Source organism: Ctenopharyngodon idella, chromosome 24 (genome assembly GCF_019924925.1).
Source record: "Ctenopharyngodon idella isolate HZGC_01 chromosome 24, HZGC01, whole genome shotgun sequence".
Taxonomy (NCBI): domain Eukaryota; kingdom Metazoa; phylum Chordata; class Actinopteri; order Cypriniformes; family Xenocyprididae; genus Ctenopharyngodon; species Ctenopharyngodon idella.
In genome coordinates, this window is record NC_067243.1 from 25,495,936 (window position 1) to 25,516,616 (window position 20,681).

The window sequence follows — 20,681 nt, forward strand, 5'->3', positions numbered from 1 at the left end:
AGATCCAAAAAGATTAAGGCATTGTAAAACGGCATTATATGAAGATACGATCACAAATTTAAGCTTTTATTTACATATAAAAAAAAAATGAGTGTCACACACACAGATAAGCTTGTGTGTGCATCACACACTAGCACAAACCTCATTGGTTTTCATTACACACACAAGCTTCCTGTTTACCAAATGTAATGTACTCTACGTATGCGTGTATATGTAAATAAAAGAGTAATGTCCGCACACAGAGTTTACAGCTCCAAAAACATTTATTAACAACTCAACGTTTCAACTGTCAGACCTTCATCAGGAATAAAATTAAATCTGCTCATCATATACATCAATCATATCTCTTCACAAGACTTGGATTAAACCGCTTGATTCATATGGATTCGTTTTACGACACCTTTATAACCTTTTTGGAATACTAGTTACCTGGACTTTCATTAGAAGGGATAGAAATCTCTCATTAAAATATCTTAATTTGTGTTTAGAAGATTCACCAAAGTCTTATGGGTTTAGAACAGAATTTTCATTTTTGGGTGAACAAACCCTTTAATTCTTGCATATTTACTTCACAGCATTCTCCATTGTTTTCTCAAATGAAAACTCAGCTTTTGTCTGAAAACATACACCGCATATTCAGAGAAAATTATCCTTTGATTAAATCAAAATTGTTAATGTAACAACTATTGTTAGAAGGCAAGGTTATCCATTTTAAGCAGATTGGATTGGCTGAAGTAAATACAGTTGCACAAATTGTTTTAAAAGTAATTTTTTATCAGTTCAGGTCAGCGTGGTATTCTTCAGAATGAATGACAGCTATGTCTATAACACACTTCATTATTTGAACACATCTGCTTTAAATAAGTGAAATGTTGATAGTGAGCTTGACAGAATACACGGCCAGGGCATATTTCACCCGAATCAAAAGAGAAACAATCTGAATAGTTGTAAAATAGGCTTGATTTTCTTTATTTAAAAGAAAATCAAGCCTATTTTAGTAATATTAAGATTTATTTTCCCCCCATTGTGACACTTTTTATGAAGAAAATCTAAATTTCTTTATATAGAGATCATCATCAGCATAAATAATAGGCTTCATATTCTTCCAAAATTTCTTTCCTTTGGATTCTGGGGTGAAACATGACCCAGGCATGTTTTCGTGAGATTCACCCAGACCACGTTCAGAAAGTAGAGTGCTGAAATACTGAGCTGGACACAATAGATACTCATAAAGCTCAAAATGATCCATCACTAGAGGAGCGCTCGAAACAATCAAAAGTATTGCGAATAAATTAAAATAAATACTCATTGTAATGTTGATAGCTCGTTCGGAATAAAGGGCAGACAGGCAAAACAATTTCATAAAATGAACACTTCAACAAATTTGATCATGTAAATGTAAACAAAACAAGCAAGCTTCATGCTCCGGTCTTTTCTATCGATTAACATTAAACGGATGAATCTGATGTTCTGTAGTGCTGGGCGATTAGAGATGTTGATTAGATCACATGCTCCTGCTGTTCACTGCTGCGGGTTAGTTTAGAGTAGAAAGTCCTGGTTGAGTTGGGACAGCTACATATGAATCGATGTTTGAATTGAAAGTGTGTTGTGGTTCAGCCCTCCTGTCCAAAATCCTCTGTGAACTTCTTCACCTTCAGCAGGTCCTCTGTGTTGACGGTGGGGCGTGTGGTGGCCAACGAGCGCAGCATGTCAGACTACAAACAAACACATACACGCAAACAAACTCGGTTACACAACAGCACATGTGTGTATATATTTTTTTTTTTGTCATTAACAAAAATTAGCAATATATTTGCCATCTTATTCCTTTCATGCATGAATTATAATAACCTCAGTCAGGATTTTTTTCCTATTTGTGTTTATTTCTCTTAGGGCATAAAAAACAAGATTTGAAAAGCAATTTTTTAAAAATATTTCCAGATGTCCACTTGAGTGGACAGTATGCGTTTATGGTTTAAACTGACAAGATACTCTATTAAACATAATACAGTAATAACAGCAATATTGTGTGTATACAAACCAATCAATAAGATTATATAAAATCATATGAAAACTATAAAAAATATAAATATTGCAAATGCAATTTAACTTTATTCAAGTTGAACTTTGCGTATCTTTGATGGAATCACGTCCTTGTGTTCTCATATCAGAGATCTCTACAACCTGTTAAGGAAAAACTGTGGAAACCCAATTCAGATGCTCCTCCAATGTGCCAGAGTATGCTGATTTACCCTTAATAGCTGATAATTCTTATGTTCAAGATAGACACATTTCTACCATAGCTCTCCTCTGAGAAAACCTAGTGATCAGGTGTTTTGAATTTCATGCAGTCAGGCATGGTTTTGTTTTTTGCAAAGCGAGTGGCATACTCGATAATGTCAGCTTCAACATCATTAAAAAAAAACAACAATTAAGATACTATTGTAAAAAATACGTATCGCACACTCGTAGTCAGAGATCATCTTGGCGTCCTTTCACTGACTGTCTGATGCATGTTGTCTGGCTGTTTTTACCAGCAGGCCGAGAAACAAAGTCGAGGTAAAGGTTGTCTTTGAAAGATATTTAGAGTTCATATCCAGAGCAAGTATCCATGAGCAGAAATATTTTCTATCCACTTCTATCCTATTTCTATGGTTATATAAATGTGAAATAATTAGTACTTGTAGGCCCGGTTTCACAGACAGGGTTTAGACTAATCCAGGATTAGGCCTTAGTTCAATTAGGGCATTTAAGTATCTTTTATAAATGTACCCTAGAAAAAAAATACAAATTACTGGTGTGCATCTTGAGAAAAAACAATGGCACTGATATAGAGAGTTCAGACAGCTCAAACATGCATTTTAGTCTAGGACTAGCTTAAGCCTTGTCTGTGAAACTGGGGGCATATGTGCTAAGTGGACTAGACTTAGCCAAACTGATAGCTAGACATTAGGGGTGTGACGAGATCTAGTGCCATGAGATCTCGCGAGATTAAAATGTGACGAGATTTCTTGTTGAGGTTAAAAGCTGTCATGATATCGCCATGACAAAGTGTGAGGGTGAAATTAGCATAGAATATGCCATCGCTACATTTACATTACGCCTCCACTGTCGTTTTACTTTTACAGAAATAAAAACCATTTAAATCATTTGGATAACGGTCGCTTCAATGCCATCAAGCTCATCAACACGAGCTGCAGAGTCGTACGTAGTCCCTGACTGTGAACAGCAACAGAAGTTACATTATTACGCCATCAGATGGTGGCAAAGACTGTCTTTATGAGTGTGTCAGTCAGTAGCAAATACTTTTACATTGAAAAGACTGAATTGTTGTGAACACGGAACAAGACGCAACTGACAAATGCTTTGACTAGCGCTGTCAGTCATGGGAAAACCCCTTAACTGTTAAAAGGACAAGGTAATACATTGGACATTTAAACAGATTTTTTATTATGAACATAGGACTGACCTGAAGGAAAATGCTAAATCTGAATGCAGGTATTAAACTCGTTCACTCGATCTCTTTCTCACAATACTCTTCTACATAATACAGTAATGAACAATATCAACTGAGAACAGACAGTTTACGTTGCTAAGAGTGATTGCTAAGGGTGTTGTGTAGTGATACACAGAACCGTTGGGTGAAGCGGTCATAGCCGCGTTTTATAGTGAATAAAACACAGCTATTGACCAATCAGAATCAAGGACAGGAACTAACCGTTTTATAAGTGAAAAGAAGTAACTGATCTCACCATGCACACTATGGGCTCTAGTAGTTTGTCACTTGGTACATCCATCCAGGTCATCTCTATGGCATCAGGGTCACCAGGAGAACATGGGGTCAGGAGATCATCCACCATCACAGAACTGTTACTGCGAGATGGCCCTCGCACCTGATGAGCAATGAGAGCAAAATACCCTAAAAAACATCAAACTCAATGTTCTAGAACTATAATTAAAAATTTCATTTCAAAGCCACACACTTATGTCTTTTAGTTAGCCATTTTCCCTCTAATCTATGTAATAATGCAGAGAACTGCATGTTATTAATTCATTAGCTGTCTCAAACCAGATACGCAATAGAAAGTCATCTCTGATTTACAAAACTGATTTTTTTTGCATCAGTTCTTGTCAATGAATCAGTTTAATTATTTTGAACTGAATGATAATGACTTCTGTAGAGCTGCCTTTGAAGTTGTTTTATAAATGAACTTTGCAACATTGACAGTTACTGAACAGAATTGAATCAACACTGATTTGAATTAAGTAGAATAATAACTTGCCTTCTGCAGAACTGCTTACAAAGGAAACAGATTAGTTTCATAACTGATGCGCTTGATGAAACCACTGATAACTGTTGTTACCTTTTTAAAGTGCGTGGCGGACTGCACTTTCCTGACAGGCTGCATGAGAGCATCTCGTACTATGACGCTTATATCGGCTCCAGAATATCCATCTGTTTTGCGGGCCAACTGACGTAGGTCTGCCTCTGTCAGACTGTGAGGAGTGTTACCTAGATGTAAGCGGAACATGGCCGATCTCGCAGGCTCCTCTGGGAGTGGGATGTAGATGCGCTTCTCAAACCTGCACACAGGGAGTATTTTACAACATGCAGATTAAAGAATTTGAATATAAAAATAAAGATCATGTTTTAAACCAAAGCATTCATCACACTGACCTCCTGCGAATAGCAGCATCAAGGACCCAGGGAATGTTAGTAGCACCGAGAACTAATATCCCATCACTGCTATTACCAACACCTGCCAAAGAGAGATGCCAGCAAACCATTAAACTATCTCAAGACACGGATGAGTTTGTAGCATATATATTAAAAAAAAACTGTATACAACTGTATACGTATTCCCGGGTCAGTTCTGACCCAGTGAAATTTGTGAGCTTATAAAACAGTCATAACTTAATATTTTTCATCTAAAACCATACTGTATCTGATCAGTCACTTCCCATTAACGAGTGTACCGTGTTTTACTATTTTATTACTACATTTACCCCCTTTTTTATTAATTAAAAAAAAATGAAATTGTAAAATTTACAAGAACTACAGCAAAACCATTGTGATGCAATATTATATTATATATATATATATATATATATATATATATATATATATATATATATATATACACACACACACACACACACATTTTAAAATTCATGAGAAATTTTAGTTAAATATATCATTATATGAAATTTATAAGAACATATAAAGTTATAATAACCAGTATTAACTCCACTGAAATTATTGGCACCCTTGGTAAATATGATCAAAGATGACTGTAAAAATAAATCTGCCTTGTTTATCCTTTTGATCTTTAATTCATAAAATTAGCACAAATCTAACCTTTCATTGAAGGAAAAGAATTGAAAGTGGGGGAAAATCACATTATGAAATAAATGTTTTTCTCCAAAACACGTTGGCCACAATTATTGGCACCCCTAGATTTTTTTATGAGTAAAATATCTCTGAAGTATATTCCCATTCATATTTAAATTTTTTTTAGCTCACCAGGGTGATCATGAACATGAAATTGTCCAGCCATGACTTCCTGTTCCACAGGAGTAAAAACATGAGGAAACACAAAGGCCAAATTCCCTTAATAATTCATCACAATGAGTAAAACCAAAGAATGTAGTTCTGATGTGCAGCAAAAGATTGTGGAGCTTCACAAAATAGAAAGTGGCTGTAAGAAAATAGTTAAAGCATTGAAAATCCCCATTTCCACTATCAGGGTGATAATTAAGAAGTTCCAATCAACTAAAGATGTTACAAATCTGCCTGGAAGAGGACGTGTGTCTAAATCATCCTAATGCGCAGTGAGGAGGAAAGTTTGAGTGGACAAAGACTCTCCAAGGATAACAGCTGGAGAACTGCAGAGATTAGTTGAGTCTTGAGTCTCAGAAAGCCTAAAAAAAAGATCAAACAGCACCTACATCCCCACAAGTTGTTCGGGAGGGTTTGAAGAAACATACTCTGCTCTCATCCAGAAACAAACTCCAGCATATTCAGTTGTCAGACAAGACTGGAACTTCAAATGGGACTAGCTTCTATGGTCAGATGAAACTAAAAAAAAAAAAAGAGCTTTTTGGCAGCAAACCCACCAGATGGGTTTGGTGCACAAATGGATAAAAAGTACCCCATGTCCACGGTTAAATATACTGCTGGATTTTTAATGTTGTGGGCCTATTTTTCTGCTGGAGGTCCTGGACATCTTGTTCAGATACATGGTATCATGGATTCTATCAGATACCAAGAGATAAAAAACCAAAACCTGACCGCTTCTGCTAGAAACTATTTAAACTTTAAAAATTATTTAAAAAAAAAAAAAAAAATCTTTATGTACCGCTTCAAAACTGACATGAATCAATAGGAGTGTAAAAAAATGTAATCTTTCATGTTGTCTTTTCATGTTTTTGAAAAACTTTTAAACTATTTTCAAGTTTTAATTGAATGACTCTAAAAATGTCAAGTGGTGTAACCAAGTAATAACATATTTTCTTGACACATGCAATTTTTCAAGGTAGAATGTATTTTTGACAAATACCATGAATACTGTGTGAACAAATATTAATATCAGGTTTTCTTGGGGTTGTGCCAATAAACAACCTTAAAGGATTAGTTTACTTTCAAATGAAAAAAAGTCACCCTCAAGCCATCCTAGGTGTATATGACTTTCATCTTTCTGATGAACACAATTGGCATTATATTAATAAATATCCTGAAGCATCTGAGCTTTATAATGGCAGTGAACGAGACAAACGAGCATGAGCTGAAGAAAGTGCATCCATCCACATCCATCCATCATAAACTTACTCCACATGGCTCTGGGGGGTTAATAAAGGCCTTCTGAAGTGAAGTGATGCGTTTGCGTAAAAAAAAAAAAATCCGTATTTAACAAGTTATGAAGTAAAATATCTAGCTTCCGCCAGACCGCCTTCCGTATTCAACTTGCGAAGAAAGTGTAAACTGGCAACGTGTCAGTTACACTTTTTCTGTAAGTTGAATAGGGAAGTCTGGCGGCAAGCTAGATATTTTACTTCATAACTTGTTAAATATGGATATTTTCTTTACACAAACGCATCGCTTCACTTCAGAAGAACTTTATTAACTCCCCAGAGCAGTCTCAAACTTGTGGAGTAAGTTTATGATGGATGGATGTGGATGGATGCACTTTCTTCAGCTCATACTCGTTGGTCCCGTTCACTGCCATTATAAAGCTCGGATGCGTCAGGATATTTATTAATATAACTCTGATTGTGTTCATCAGAAAGAAGAAAGTCATATACACCTAGGATGGCTTGAGGGCGAATAAAGCTTGGGGTACTCCTTTAACTAATCTTGCCATTTTACTTTAAACATGAATTTAAATTCAGACACTGAAAATTTGTAATGTCTGTATGCAATGCATTTTTAATGTTTTTTTAAGTAGCTGAAGTAGATTTTAAAATATATTAAATAGTAGAAAAATAGATCCAGAGACATGACATAAGTCATGTCATAGCCCATGACTGAAATGACAACTGCTAAAGCAACAGAGCTGCTTGACCACTGGATCTGCTGGATCATTTTTCACAGCTCACAAACTGAGTGTTTCTCACCCTGCATCTGCACCAGAAACTCAGTCTTGATCCTCCGAGCAGCTTCACTTTCATTCTCATTTCTGGATCCACAGAGAGAATCCACCTCATCTATGAAGATGATGGACGGCTTATGCTGGCGAGCCAGATCAAACAGATTCTTCACCAGTCTGTAAAACGAAATAAATCATTCAAAGAGTCTTGTACCTCACGCAGACTTTTAGTGTAGCAAAGACTGAAACTCACTTTTCACTCTCGCCGAGCCACTTAGACATGAGATCAGAGGAAGACACAGAGAAGAAGGTGGAGTTATTGGCCTCAGTGGCGACAGCTTTGGCCAGATAAGACTTTCCTGTGCCGGGGGGTCCAAACAGAAGAATGCCCCTCCATGGAGTGCGCTTGCCTACATCACAATGTATACACAGATTGTGGTCTTTAAAATAATTTAAATAAACAGCATCTTAAATCATTAAAATAATGAGCTTAAAAATGTTAGGGGATATCAAGGTCATTTTTTTTTTTTTTTTTTTTTTTTTTTTTTACATATTAATTTATAACACAGATTACTTACAAATCTTTCTGCCATCTTTTGGTATAAGAAACATACACTATGTTTGGAGTTGGTCAGATTGTTCCATGTTTTTGAAAGGAAAGAAGTCTCTTATGCTCATCATGTCTGCATTTATTTGAAAAATACAGTAAAAACAGGTTACGTAATTTAATGTGTAATTTATGCAAATTATATTTAGTCCTGTGACGCAAAGCTGCATTTTTAGTAGCTATTACTCCATTCTTCAGTATCACATGATCCTTCAGAAATTATATTAATACTGATTTGGTGCTCAATAAGCATTTCTTATTATTGTCACACTTGAAAACATCTGTGCTGCTTAATATTTTTTGGAAACCATGATAAAAACATTTTTCAGGATGCTCTGATGAATAGAAATTTAAAAAGAACAGCTTTTACAGGTCTTCACTGTCATCCTTCATCCTTGCTTAATAAAAGAATTCATGTCTTTAAAAAAAATCTTACTGACCCCAAACATTTGAATGGTAGTGTACATATGTGTTCCAACAGAACCATTTAAATAACCAGAGGTCTTCAACCCTGCTCCTGGGGACACATGCTGCATCTGAAATTGCATACTGTATAGTAGGTAAGGCTGGGTAAAATATATATATATATATATATATATATATATATAAATATATATAAAATATATAGATTTCTCGATTTTAATCGATTCTCATTTTTACGAACCGATATCGATTCTTAAATCCCAAGAATCGATTAGTCTATCCTGTTTTCAGTTGATGAATAAACGCAATAATCTTTGTGCTTTGTTACTTTTGATATGAAACAAACTCTTGGAATTCAAATTATGTCAATTTTATTATGAAATTAAAAAAATAAATACCGTTTTGGCGCTGTTTAATGTGGTGTGACAGATCGCTGTAGCGCCTCAGTTCAAGAGAAGCGCAGGTGAACTGATCCTCTCCTCCGCTTTAATACCAGTTAACACTAAATAAACATGGATGAACATCTGAAGGTATGTTAAAAGATACAGTACAACTTACCGAAATCTGTATCATGTCTCGTGTAATCAGTGTTTCAACCGCAGAAAGACATCAATAAAACAGCTTGTAAACAATATGTCACGTAACGTCACATTTACCTCAGAAAAACCATATTCAGTGACCATAAACTCGTTGGTCGGCTAGAAAAATGAACTCTAGAGAGGAGAATTTTGCTAAATGTATGCACAATATTACATATTAATTATAATTTTTAATGTTCTTCAATATTTAATGCATGTTTAAATAAATACATTTGTCAAGTTGTTATGACAGTCACCATTTAAATGTTTATATTAAAAACAAAAAAACAAATTGGAGTAGAAATATGATTATGTAATTATAAAGTTAGTATTATAACTTTATGATTATAAAAACTTCCTTGAGTAAGTTGTAATCAAATCAGTTAGTTTTAAACATCAATATTATAGTAATGTAGTAAATTTGCCATGCACTGTATCAGATATATATCCAAAATAACTGATATTGAATTTAATTGAATCTGAATCGAATCGCAAGCTTGTAATTAGAAATCGAATCGTGAAATTTGTGTCAATTCCCAGCCTAGGTACTACATTTGATTTAAAACTTACTTCGCGACAATTAAAAAAAGATGTTCTATATAGTATGAATGCGTGTATGAAAGAAATTCGGACGCACTACATCCACCACGTTATCATTGTCAGTTGCATCGCTTCACTGCCATTCACAAATCCTCTCCTGTGGCCTCATGGGATAGTAAAGTGTCCATTGAATGTGCACTTCAGAATCTCACCGGAAGTAGTAGATCATCGGGTGCTTTTCACCTACTGTTTTGTGAAACTATGAATTCGGACATACTACTAAATTCACGTGCTGTTTTTCACCTACTATATAGTATGGAAGTGGGCATTTCAGTGCCACTGTCCAGCAGAGTTCAGCTCCAACCCTACTCAAACACACCGGAAATAGCTAATCAAGCTCCTCAGGATTGAAAAATCACAAGCAGGTGTGCTGAAGCAGGTTGGATTTAAACTTAGCAGGACAGTGGATCCCCATGAGCAGGGTTGAAGACCTCTGATTTAAACTGAAAAAAAAAGTGATACAAAAAAGACAGCAGTGTGTTTATAATCATCCCCGGTCTCTCCTAATAAAAAACATGTGAACGCTACATAATTGATTTCTAGGACACAGGCTGACCTGTGAACAGATGTGGAAATTTGATGGGTAGAATGACAGCTTCCTTCAGGGCTTCTTTTGCCCCTTCCAGTCCGGCCACATCACTCCACCTCACATTGGGCTTCTCCATCACAATCGCACCTGAAAACATCAACATGATCATCATTATGATCATTAACAAAACAGCAGTAGCATATTGTTTTGCATCAACACAGATGAAACATACAAGACATACAGACTCACCCATCAGATGCTCCTGGAGTTTCTTTTTCTCTGGATTTTCTCCCTCACTGTCACTGTCACTTCTGCACACACACACAGTATCAGTGTGAGCGATGCACTATCCTCGATTCATCAACAACATCCAGCAGAACAAATAATAAATGAAAGCATACTTGTCATTGCCTTGTGTTTCCTTCACTGGTTTCTTGCCCTGTTTGTCCTTGTTTTTCAAGTAGTCCTTGAGTTTCTCGGCTCTGTCCAGATACTGCATACACTTCCCACGTATGCTTTCCTTTGCCTTGTCACTGTGTGCTTCATCTGAGACACAAAAGTATCACAAGTGCCTCTTGATATCAAAGAAGCCTTTTTATCTCTTGAAATCTTTCATAAATGTTATATTTACACATTTAGAATCTTGAGAAAATGTCATTACATTTTGATCCTTTCATTAAAACACTTAAACTATTTCCTTTCAGTCACTTATGAGGGTTTATGACTTTTAAATTAGCATGAAATGCCCCTCACAAGCCTTTTTGATATGAGTTTGCAGTGGATTTGCAGGACTCTCGAAACAACGGCGGCATCCACTTTCCACTTTTTCCGTATGGTTTCAAATCTCTCATCATCTGCTATTTAACATTACAGTAGCCTATGAAACCCGGGAGACATCCGCTGAAAAAGTTATTTCAGAAGCGGAGACTCAACATTTGAAACTTTTTTTTCCCCAAATATTGTGCACTGATTAAAGGTGCAGTAAGAAAACTGAAATCAATATAGCTCTTCGCTGGGTGGAAATGAGCTCAAAGTTGGACTTCTCAACATTCGTTCACTATCCAACAAGGGTCTCCTCATCAGCAACATCATCGATGATAGTACGTTTTTCAACTTCTGCTTGGTTGAGGCATGGCACCGAAATACAGTAATACCTTTTTAGATGAATTTTCTGCATTTTTAACCTTTCTGTGGTACCTTATCACCTAATATTATTCTACTGGGTGATTTTAACATTCATGTGGACAATGTCAGTAACCCACTCACAAGAGATTTCATTTCTTGCCTGGACAGTTTTGGTCTCCAGCAATATGTGGACTTTCCAACCCACTCTAAAGGTCACACTCTGGACTTTGTCTGTTGTTCAGGTGTTACACTCATGAACTGTACTGCAGCTACAATATCCATATCTGATCATAAATTGCTTTCTTTTAATGCTAATGTTACACTCTCTAAATCTAAACAACAACGCTTGATGACATTTCGGAATATAAAAAAGATCAACCCTTCAGTTTTTACTGCTGCAATTACTGATCTTCCACATATTGACCATCTCACTTCTCCTGAGGATCTGGTGTCCTTTTATAACTTTGAATTACGGCAGCTCCTTGACACTTTCGCACCTCTTAAAGTTCGTACTGTATCATTTACTCACTCTGCGCCATGGTTTACTCCTGAACTTCGCCAGCTCAAAACTAGAGGCCAGCGCTTGGAATGTCTTTATAAGCGCACTGGACTTATGGTGCATAAAGAGTTGCATAGTGAACATGTACATCTTTATAAAAGATGCTCTTTCTGCTGCAAAAAATGATTTTTATTCACATTTAATTGAGTCTTTTTTCAATGACAAAATAACCACCATCCACCAACAGTTGGCCTCTTTGGCTACCGCTCACTGTAGTTCACCAAACAGTGACTCAATTGATTTTCCCCTTACTTTTCTTTCTTCTTTTGACTTGCCATCCGAACAAGAAATCTCATTAACAAATCTAATTCTTCCACATGTTGATCCTATACCAACTCATTTGGTAAAGGCCTGTTTTCCTTCTCTTTAACTCGTATTATTCACACCTCTCTTCGCTCCGGCATTATTCCATCATCTTTTAAAATAGCTGCTATTACCATAATTCTTAAGAAACCTGGCACAGACCCTAACAATTTAGATAATTTCCGTCCCATCTCAAATCTTTCTTTTATTTCCAAAGTTCTTGAAAAAGCAGTGGCAGCACAGGTCCATGCTCACCTTAGTAATAATAACTTATATGAGTGTTTTCAGTCAGAGTTTCGTCCTAAGCAAAGTACGGAAACCGCCTTACTGAGAGTGACTAATGATCCGTTAATGGCTGCTGGTGGCGGATCCTTATCCATTCTTGTTTTGCTCGATTTCAGTGCAGCTTTTGACACCATTTCACACAATATTCTGTTGAACCGTTTGTCCGCCATTGGTATCACTAGTATTTCTTACGCCTGGTTCACTTCATACCTTTCAAACCGTACACAGTTTGTACAATTAGCTGTGGTGTCCCCCCAAGGTTCTGTCCTAGGTCCCCTATTGTTCCTAATTTACCTTCTCCCACTTGGTAATATTTTCTCCAAATACGGTATTAAATTCCACTGTTACGCTGATGATACACAGCTTTATGTATTCACAAACCCTGATTCCATTTTTCACTAAATAAAAGTTTGGCTTTCTGCCAACTTTCTCAAACTTAATGGCAGTAAGACTGAAGTACTCCTTATTGGCACTAAATCTATTCTCTCTAGGTCCTGCAGTTTTTCTTTATCCATTGACGGTTCTTCCGTTTTCCCTTCCCGCCAGGTTAGGAACTTGGGGGGCATCTTTGACAGCACCCTTTCATTTGAAGCTCACATTAATAATATAACCAGGTCTTGTTATTTTCATCTCCGTAATATTGCTTGTCTCCGTCCATTTCTCACTCCGCGTAGTTCTGCTATTCTTGTTCGCTCGCTTGTCGCCTCTCGCATTGACTACTGTAATTCTTTTTTAATTGGTTTACCACATAAATCTCTTCATAAATTCCAACTGATTCAGAATTCTGCTGCTCGTATCATAACCCGGACTCCATCTATACAACATATTACCCCATCACTTCAACAGCATCATTGGCTTTCTGTCAAATTCTGGATTGAATTTAAAATTCTTCTCCTCACTTACAAATCTCTTCATAACCGCTCTCCACCTTACCTTTCAGATCTCTTACAGCCCTACATTCCTTCTCGAACTCTCCGTTCTTCTTCTTTGGGTCTCCTCCATACACCTTCTGCTCGTCTAACCACCATGGGCCATAGGGCCTTTAGCTGTGCTTCTCCACGCCTTTGGAATTCTCTCCCAGTCAACATCCGTGATTCAGACTCGTTATCTCAATTTAAAGTTATACTTAAGACTCATCTATTCAGAATAGCTTATCCTACATGATTACTGTGTGCATTCAAGTCTAGCACTTTTGTTTTTTGTTATTCTTATAGCTGTCATGTTTGTAATTGTTGCTTTCTACTTATTTATGGTATATTGGCATTGTTATTTACTGTTATTTATTATTTTAATATTGTTCTTGTTGCTATTTCTTCTTGATGTATGGTGACCTTGAGTGATTTGAAAGGCGCCTAAAATAAAATGTATTATTATTATTATTATTATTATTAACATCCAAACAAACAATTAAGTGAATATTTGCTAGATGTCTGTTCTGCGTGTGCAGAAAAGAGATATTGTGTTTGTACACAGTTCTGGCTGTGTAAAATAGGAGAAGAAAATAGTGGAGCACCAAAACACTCCTGTAGCCAATCAGCAGTAGGGAGCGTGTCCACTCATGAAGGTGGAGGAGAGAGTGTGAGCAAACGGGACATTTGTAGAAAGACTGAAGAAGGAGAGATAACTGAGATATTACCAAAGAGAAAAGGTCAGAAGAATATAATTGGAAAAAGAAGTGTTATGATCAGGCAAGAGCTTTAGGACCCGCGTTAATATTAGAAAAGCTTTCCAGTGCTGGAGAAACATTAAAGAGTGAGAAGGCTTTGTTTCTGCTCCATATTTGAAAAACAAGAACCAAGATATGCTGTGCTGAAGGGGTGTAATGGTACACAAACATGACGGTTCGGTACGTACCTCAGTATTGAAGTCATTGTTCAGTACGGGTTCAGTACAGCAGGGGGGAGAAAACTAAACATAAAATTGCTTATTTTTTCTTATTTTTTTATTAAACAGTGCTTAATTATTATTATAATATTTTATTAAGGACAGAAAAATCTCTGCTAATGCTGTAAACAATATACAGGGAGCCCTTTCTTGAACATTTCTATAATATTAAAAGTTACAGTTAACAAAAGAGGCCAAACTATTAAATTCAGTTTCTATTTATTTTTAGATATAATAATTACTGTCATAACTGTCACAAATTTATTTAAACATATATTAAGACATTACTAAGAAGTAAAGTAAATATAATGAATATATAAGCTAATAAAGTGCATATATTTAGTGAAATGCTCCCTCTAGAGTTAATTTCTCTAGTGAACTAACATGCTGTGGACACTAAATGATAATGGCTAAGGTAAATGTAATGCTGCATGAGATATTATTCTCAAGCTGTTTTATTGATGTCTTTCCTCGGTTGAAACACTGGTTGAGAGATTACACATAAACATATCTATGCATTAGGGCTGTCACAATTCCTCGATTCAGTTCGAGTCTTCCATTTTTAAAAATCCTCGATTACAATTTGCCAGTGTTGAGTAACGGCAAAATACTGGAAGTGGTGCATTCCACGGACAAGAATCCATGAATTGCATTATTAGACAGGTTTCAAAGGCTACGGCTGCGTGATGTATTAAAACCAATTAAAAATTAAAATACAGCATAGCGATAGTGAAATCACAAAGGCTGTGATTCCATTAAATAAACGCGCTGAGGGTGAAGCACGACGCTTTAATTTACATGCGTGCAGGTTACGAGTTTCTTCTGTCTCAGAGCGGCTCCGTTCATAGAAGCTTTGCACAAACTCGATCTCTGCACGTGCTGTTTGTTTGGGTTTCCAATAACATGCATTTGGGGATGCGTAATGTCTGACGTGCTTTGTGTTTCATACGAAATGTTGCACCGTTTTACATGCGTGGAGTGCGTCTCAGCAGCTCGGTTAACAAACTCCATCTCTGCATATTCTGCTTGGGTTGCTTATAACGTTTATCTGGGAATGCAATGTGCGCCATTTCACCAGATTTGGAATGTCAATCACTTATAAACCCAAGCAAACACAGGAGTGTTTCTAAATATGCAAACTAAATACACGATTTCAAAATAAAAGTTTAAACCCTCACTCTGAGTTTGCATGTTTTGATGTCCAAATATTCTTGTTCAAAGAAATTACAGTGGCTGTAGTATTTACATCATAAGGAAGTGGCCAAATATTAAAGATTAAGTAAACATTTTGCCAATATTAAGGATTTGATCTGCAGCGTAACAACAACAATCACTAGGCTGTTGGCGCCCTCTGCAGGCATTTGTTATAATACATAATGCATTTTCTATTTTTATTACCACAGGAAAAAATCTGATTACTCAATTAATCATCAAAATAATCAATCGATTACCAAAATAATCGTTAGAGACAGCACTACTATGCATAGATCATCTCTTCGTTACCACGCGCGCCCCCTTCTGGATTGGAGTGTGGAGTGGACTGTGACTGACTGTATTTGTCATCTGACAGCATCCACCGAACTGTTGCGGTTCTGGAGGAACACATGTACCGTTACACCCCTTCTGTGTTGTAATATTAGCTATAGTAACAGGACAAGTTTGAGTGTCATTGTTTGTCTGGAGCTGGTGTGCTGCTGCTGCTGGCAACTGTGTTGCGTAACGTGTTCATTATTTTGGGGGGAGAAGCATTGAAGGGAGGGGTGTGTTTGTTTGAAGGTTGATTTCAAATATCAACAGCATTTCTCAGAAATTGCTTACTGCACTTTTAACAATACACGATACAGATCAGGAATGTGTATTAGTAAACAGGGTCAGTTTTGATTTCATTTTGAATAACATTCAGCAGTTCACCAATAAGGCTGACTCACATTTAATGGCGTGCAGGAAATACTCCACAGCATGCTGGTAGAGTCTCAGTGCCTCCTCATAGTTCTTGGCCTTGTCCTCCTCTGTGGCTTTAGTCACCAGCTCAATCGCTTTCTGAGCAAGAAAAGAAATGCAGAGTTACTGAAGGCTCTGTGTAATGACAGACCAAAATATTATTTATAAACGGTCATTCCAGGCCAACTCAACCAGATGTCCGTTCCCACTTCTGAAGTCGTGATTACAAGCTCATCGAAATGGGAGGGCGTTTGTGTGCAATTTTTAGCTAGGAAACTCGTATTTATGATAATTCCAAGAGTGACCATAAGTCTGGTGTCCCCAGAATGTGTCTGTGAAGTTTCAGCTCAAAATACCCCACAGATCATTTATTATAGCTTGTCAAATTTCCTCCTATTTGGGTGTGAGCAAAAACACGCCTTTTGTGTATGTCCCTTTAAATGCAAATGAGCTGCTGCTCCCGGACCACTTTCCAGAATAGGGCGGAGGTTTAACAGCTCACGCTTTGGTTGCTCAAAAACAACAAAGCTGGAGAATCTCACGCAGCCAAACGATTGTCAGTAACGGTGTTCAGCCTTACATTGTTCAAACCGGAGTCGGACACTGATTGAGAGACTCAGGAAGAAGTTACTTTTCAGAATGCATCTGGACATTTCTGAACAGTTAGTGGATAAATTTATGTAGTTGCTGTGGAGTTGATTCAACTTATCAACTAGCATGTGCCGTCATGTTAATTTTTGTGAAAATCCAGCGTTGAATTGACCCTCTTTTGTGAAGCAGTCCGGTGTAAAACGATTTATATATATAACACTTTACCGACTTTCTTCGGCACATTTCCTTCATAAATGAAATTTAACCATGGTGTCCTGTGACTTAGATGCTGGGAGTCTATGGAGACTCTTATGTTCGTTGGTACATCCAATAACAGACCATTTGTAATGTTTTTTTGGCACAGACATTGCACATCTCCAGCTGCTACAGCGAGGAAACAAAAATGGCGGACTGTTGCGGCTCACTCAGGGCGGTGTCTATGCTAATAGGGCAGATCGTCACCAGTTATGGGCGGGGCTTTACCATACTCTTACGAAAGAGTAGGGGGAAATCTGGAACCACACATTTGGAGAGACTGTGTATGATTTATGGGGATTATAAAAAAGGAGTGGGTGGTTTTTTTTTTACATTATAGGCTGGTTGTTTACACACACTGTGGACACACATCTGTGTTGAGACACCTTATAAAAGTGAATTTTGCATAAAAGGTCCCCTATAATATTTGAAGCAAGAGTCGAGTTCTAAAGAAAGACTTTTGGAAAGGTTGCAGCTCCATTCATTTGACTGTAAAGAAAGATTATAAGTATATTAAAAGAAAACTGGTGTGCCTATCCGTCCAGAAACAACTTTCCTTTTAGTATACAGTTGTGGTCAGAATTATTGCCACCCTTGGTAAATATTTTTTTAGCTCACCAGGGTGATCATGAACATGAAATTGTCCAGCCATGACTTCCTGTTCCACAGGAGTATAAACATGAGGAAACACAAAGGCCAAATTCCCTTAATAATTCATCACAATGAGTAAAACCAAAGAATATATTTCTGATGCGCAGCAAAAGACTGTTGAGCTTCACAAAATAGAAAGTGGCTGTAAAAAAATTGCTAAAGCATTGAAAATCCCCATTTCCACTATAAGCGCAATAATTAAGAAGTTCCAGTCAACAAAAGATGTTACAAATCTGCCTGGAAGAGGACGTGTGTCTAAATCGTCCTAATGCACGGTGAGGAGGAAAGTTTGAGTGGCCAAAGACTCTCCAAGGATAACAGCTGGAGAACTGCAGAGATTAGTTGAGTCTTGAGTCTCAGAAAGCCTAAAAAAATGATCAAACAGCACAAGTTGTTCGGGAGGGTTTCAAGAATAATTCTCTGCTCTCATCCAGAAACAAACTCCAGCATATTCAGTTGTCAGACAAGACTGGAACTTCAAACGGGACCGGCTTCTATGGTCAGATGAATCCAAAAAAAAAAAAGAGCTTTTTGGCAGCAAACCCACCAGATGGGTTTGGTGCACAAATGGATAAAAAGTACCCCATGTTCACGGTTAAATATATTGCTGGATCTTTAATGTTGTGGGCCTATTTTTCTGCTGGAGGTCCTGGACATCTTGTTCAGATACATGGTATCATGGATTCTATCAAATACCAACAGATAAAAAAAATCAAAACCTGACCACTTCTGCTAGAAATCCAATAATAGGCCGTGGTTGGATCTTCCATCAGGACAATGATCCAAAACAAACATCAAAACCAACACAAAAATGTGTCACTGAGCACAAAATGAAGCTTCTGCCATGGCCATCCCAGTCCCCTGACCTGAACCCTAAAGAAAAAGAGTGAAGTGTACTGAAGAGAAGAAGCACCAACATGGAGCTGTGAATCTGAAGGATCTGTAGAGTTTCTGTATGGAGGAATGGTCTCTGATCTCTTGTCAGGTGTTCTCCAAACTCATCAGGCATTATAGGTGAAGACTCAGAGCTGTTATCTTGGCAAAAGGAGGTTGCAAAAAGTATTGAATAAAAGGGTGCCAATAATTGTGGCCAACGTGTTTTGGAGAAAAACATTTATTTCATAATGTGATTTTCCCCCCACTTTCAATTGTTTTCCTTCAATGAAAGGTTAGATTTTTGCTAATTTTAGGAATTAAAGATCAAAAGGATAAACAATGCAGATTTATTTTTACAGTCATCTTTGATCATATTTATCAAGGGTGCCAATAATTCTGACCACAACTATATATATATAGTTAAATCCCAAAGATATGAGGCTCTTTGTGAGGCTACACGTTAAAGCTGGTAAATTTTACACATTTTTATTGGCTAAAGACCCAGATAGTATTTGTGCTGTTCTTTTCCAACAAAACAAAGGAATACAGTCCAAATTCTGTTGAAATTAGAAATATATTTTTAATTATTCACAAAAACAATAATGTAAAAGATCTTGAATTTTTAGTTCAAAAATACACTTTTTTCAGAATGCATGGCTCTTTTGTTAAATTTCAAAAATAACTTTTTTTATCCTGTGGGTCAATTTTTGGGGTCTAATATACAATTGTATAATTATGCAATTGTTTTGATTGAGGGAAATAACTCCCAGTTTAAACATTCTTTGTTTATCAGACGTTCCTCTTCGGAGACAAAAATAATCGGGTTTTGGACACAAAAATGGTAAAATGAAACAATTTATTCCTGAAGCCATACTGACAGACCCTTGTCTAAATAAGTAAAAGTCTATTATATTTCAGAAACATTAAGGATATTCAGGTATTTTCAATAAATTGGGAGTAATACTCACCCAGCTTTTTGTCTTAGTCCTCAAACTAATAGCCTTGCAAATTGTGCTCAGTTTCTGTTTTCAAAATTTTTGGAAAGGAATTCCTTGTACATATTGAGTAAAACAACAGTTTCTAACTTAAATTGTATAACCTTTATACAGTATTTGGCCATTTTCAAATAGACAAGAGTGTGTCAAAATCCTACAACAGCTTTGTAGATTGGTATTAAATATTTTCTCTTTATTCTTTTTTTTTTTTCTCGGAGTGAATTCTAAGTAAATATTGTATAAATGCTTATTTAATTTCAGCAATTACATATACTGTGTACATTTGATTTACTGTCATTAAATTGTAGACGGACAGACTGACAGATCGATAGGCCTGCTGGGAATATATCTACATCAACCATTCTAAAAAAAACAATTCATTAATGCACTGTAAACTTACAAATACATTTCGCTTGACAGCACTGCAAAATGCAGCTCAGTCTTATATTCAATATCATCTTATAAATTAATATAAACTGAAGTGAGGTTTTGTTTATATGGTTGCTTATATCCCTTTAACATATTCTCCGCCGATTTCTGATGTCATGTTTACAACTGTTCAACGCTCCTGACGTGTGTGAATTATGAACGAGCAGTAATTACTGTTTATTTGTTCAGTTAATAATATGATTGAATAATAATGATGCTGAGCTAATGCTAATGTAAACTCACCTGCAGAGTTGACGTTGTCATTTCATCTCACGCGCCCGCGGTTTCACTGCAGTTACCACTTATAATATATTCAAATTGCTCGTTAAATAACGATAACAGTAAAATAGTTAATTTAATGAAGGTTCATATAATGTGGTATAAGTAAGCATAGAAACGGATGTTGCTACCCTCCAGTGTTCACTACTTTTCTGTCCCCCGGAAACAAAAGCTGTACACATTAG

The 20,681-nt window shown here is 36.6% G+C and overlaps 1 protein-coding gene across 1 annotated transcript; it reads right to left on the bottom strand.

The window, feature by feature from the left end:
- Positions 1-244: 244 nt before the first annotated feature.
- Positions 245-20,659, bottom strand: vps4a (vacuolar protein sorting 4 homolog A). Its single transcript, XM_051883997.1, has 11 exons — positions 20,461-20,659; positions 16,408-16,519; positions 10,725-10,869; positions 10,573-10,634; positions 10,351-10,470; positions 7,840-7,996; positions 7,615-7,763; positions 4,679-4,760; positions 4,365-4,584; positions 3,753-3,893; positions 245-1,715 (listed from the first exon to the last, which is right to left on the bottom strand). Exons 1-11 carry the CDS (start codon positions 20,479-20,481, stop codon positions 1,614-1,616), a joined length of 1,311 nt encoding a protein of 436 aa, XP_051739957.1. The 5' UTR covers positions 20,482-20,659; the 3' UTR covers positions 245-1,613.
- Positions 20,660-20,681: the final 22 nt, after the last annotated feature.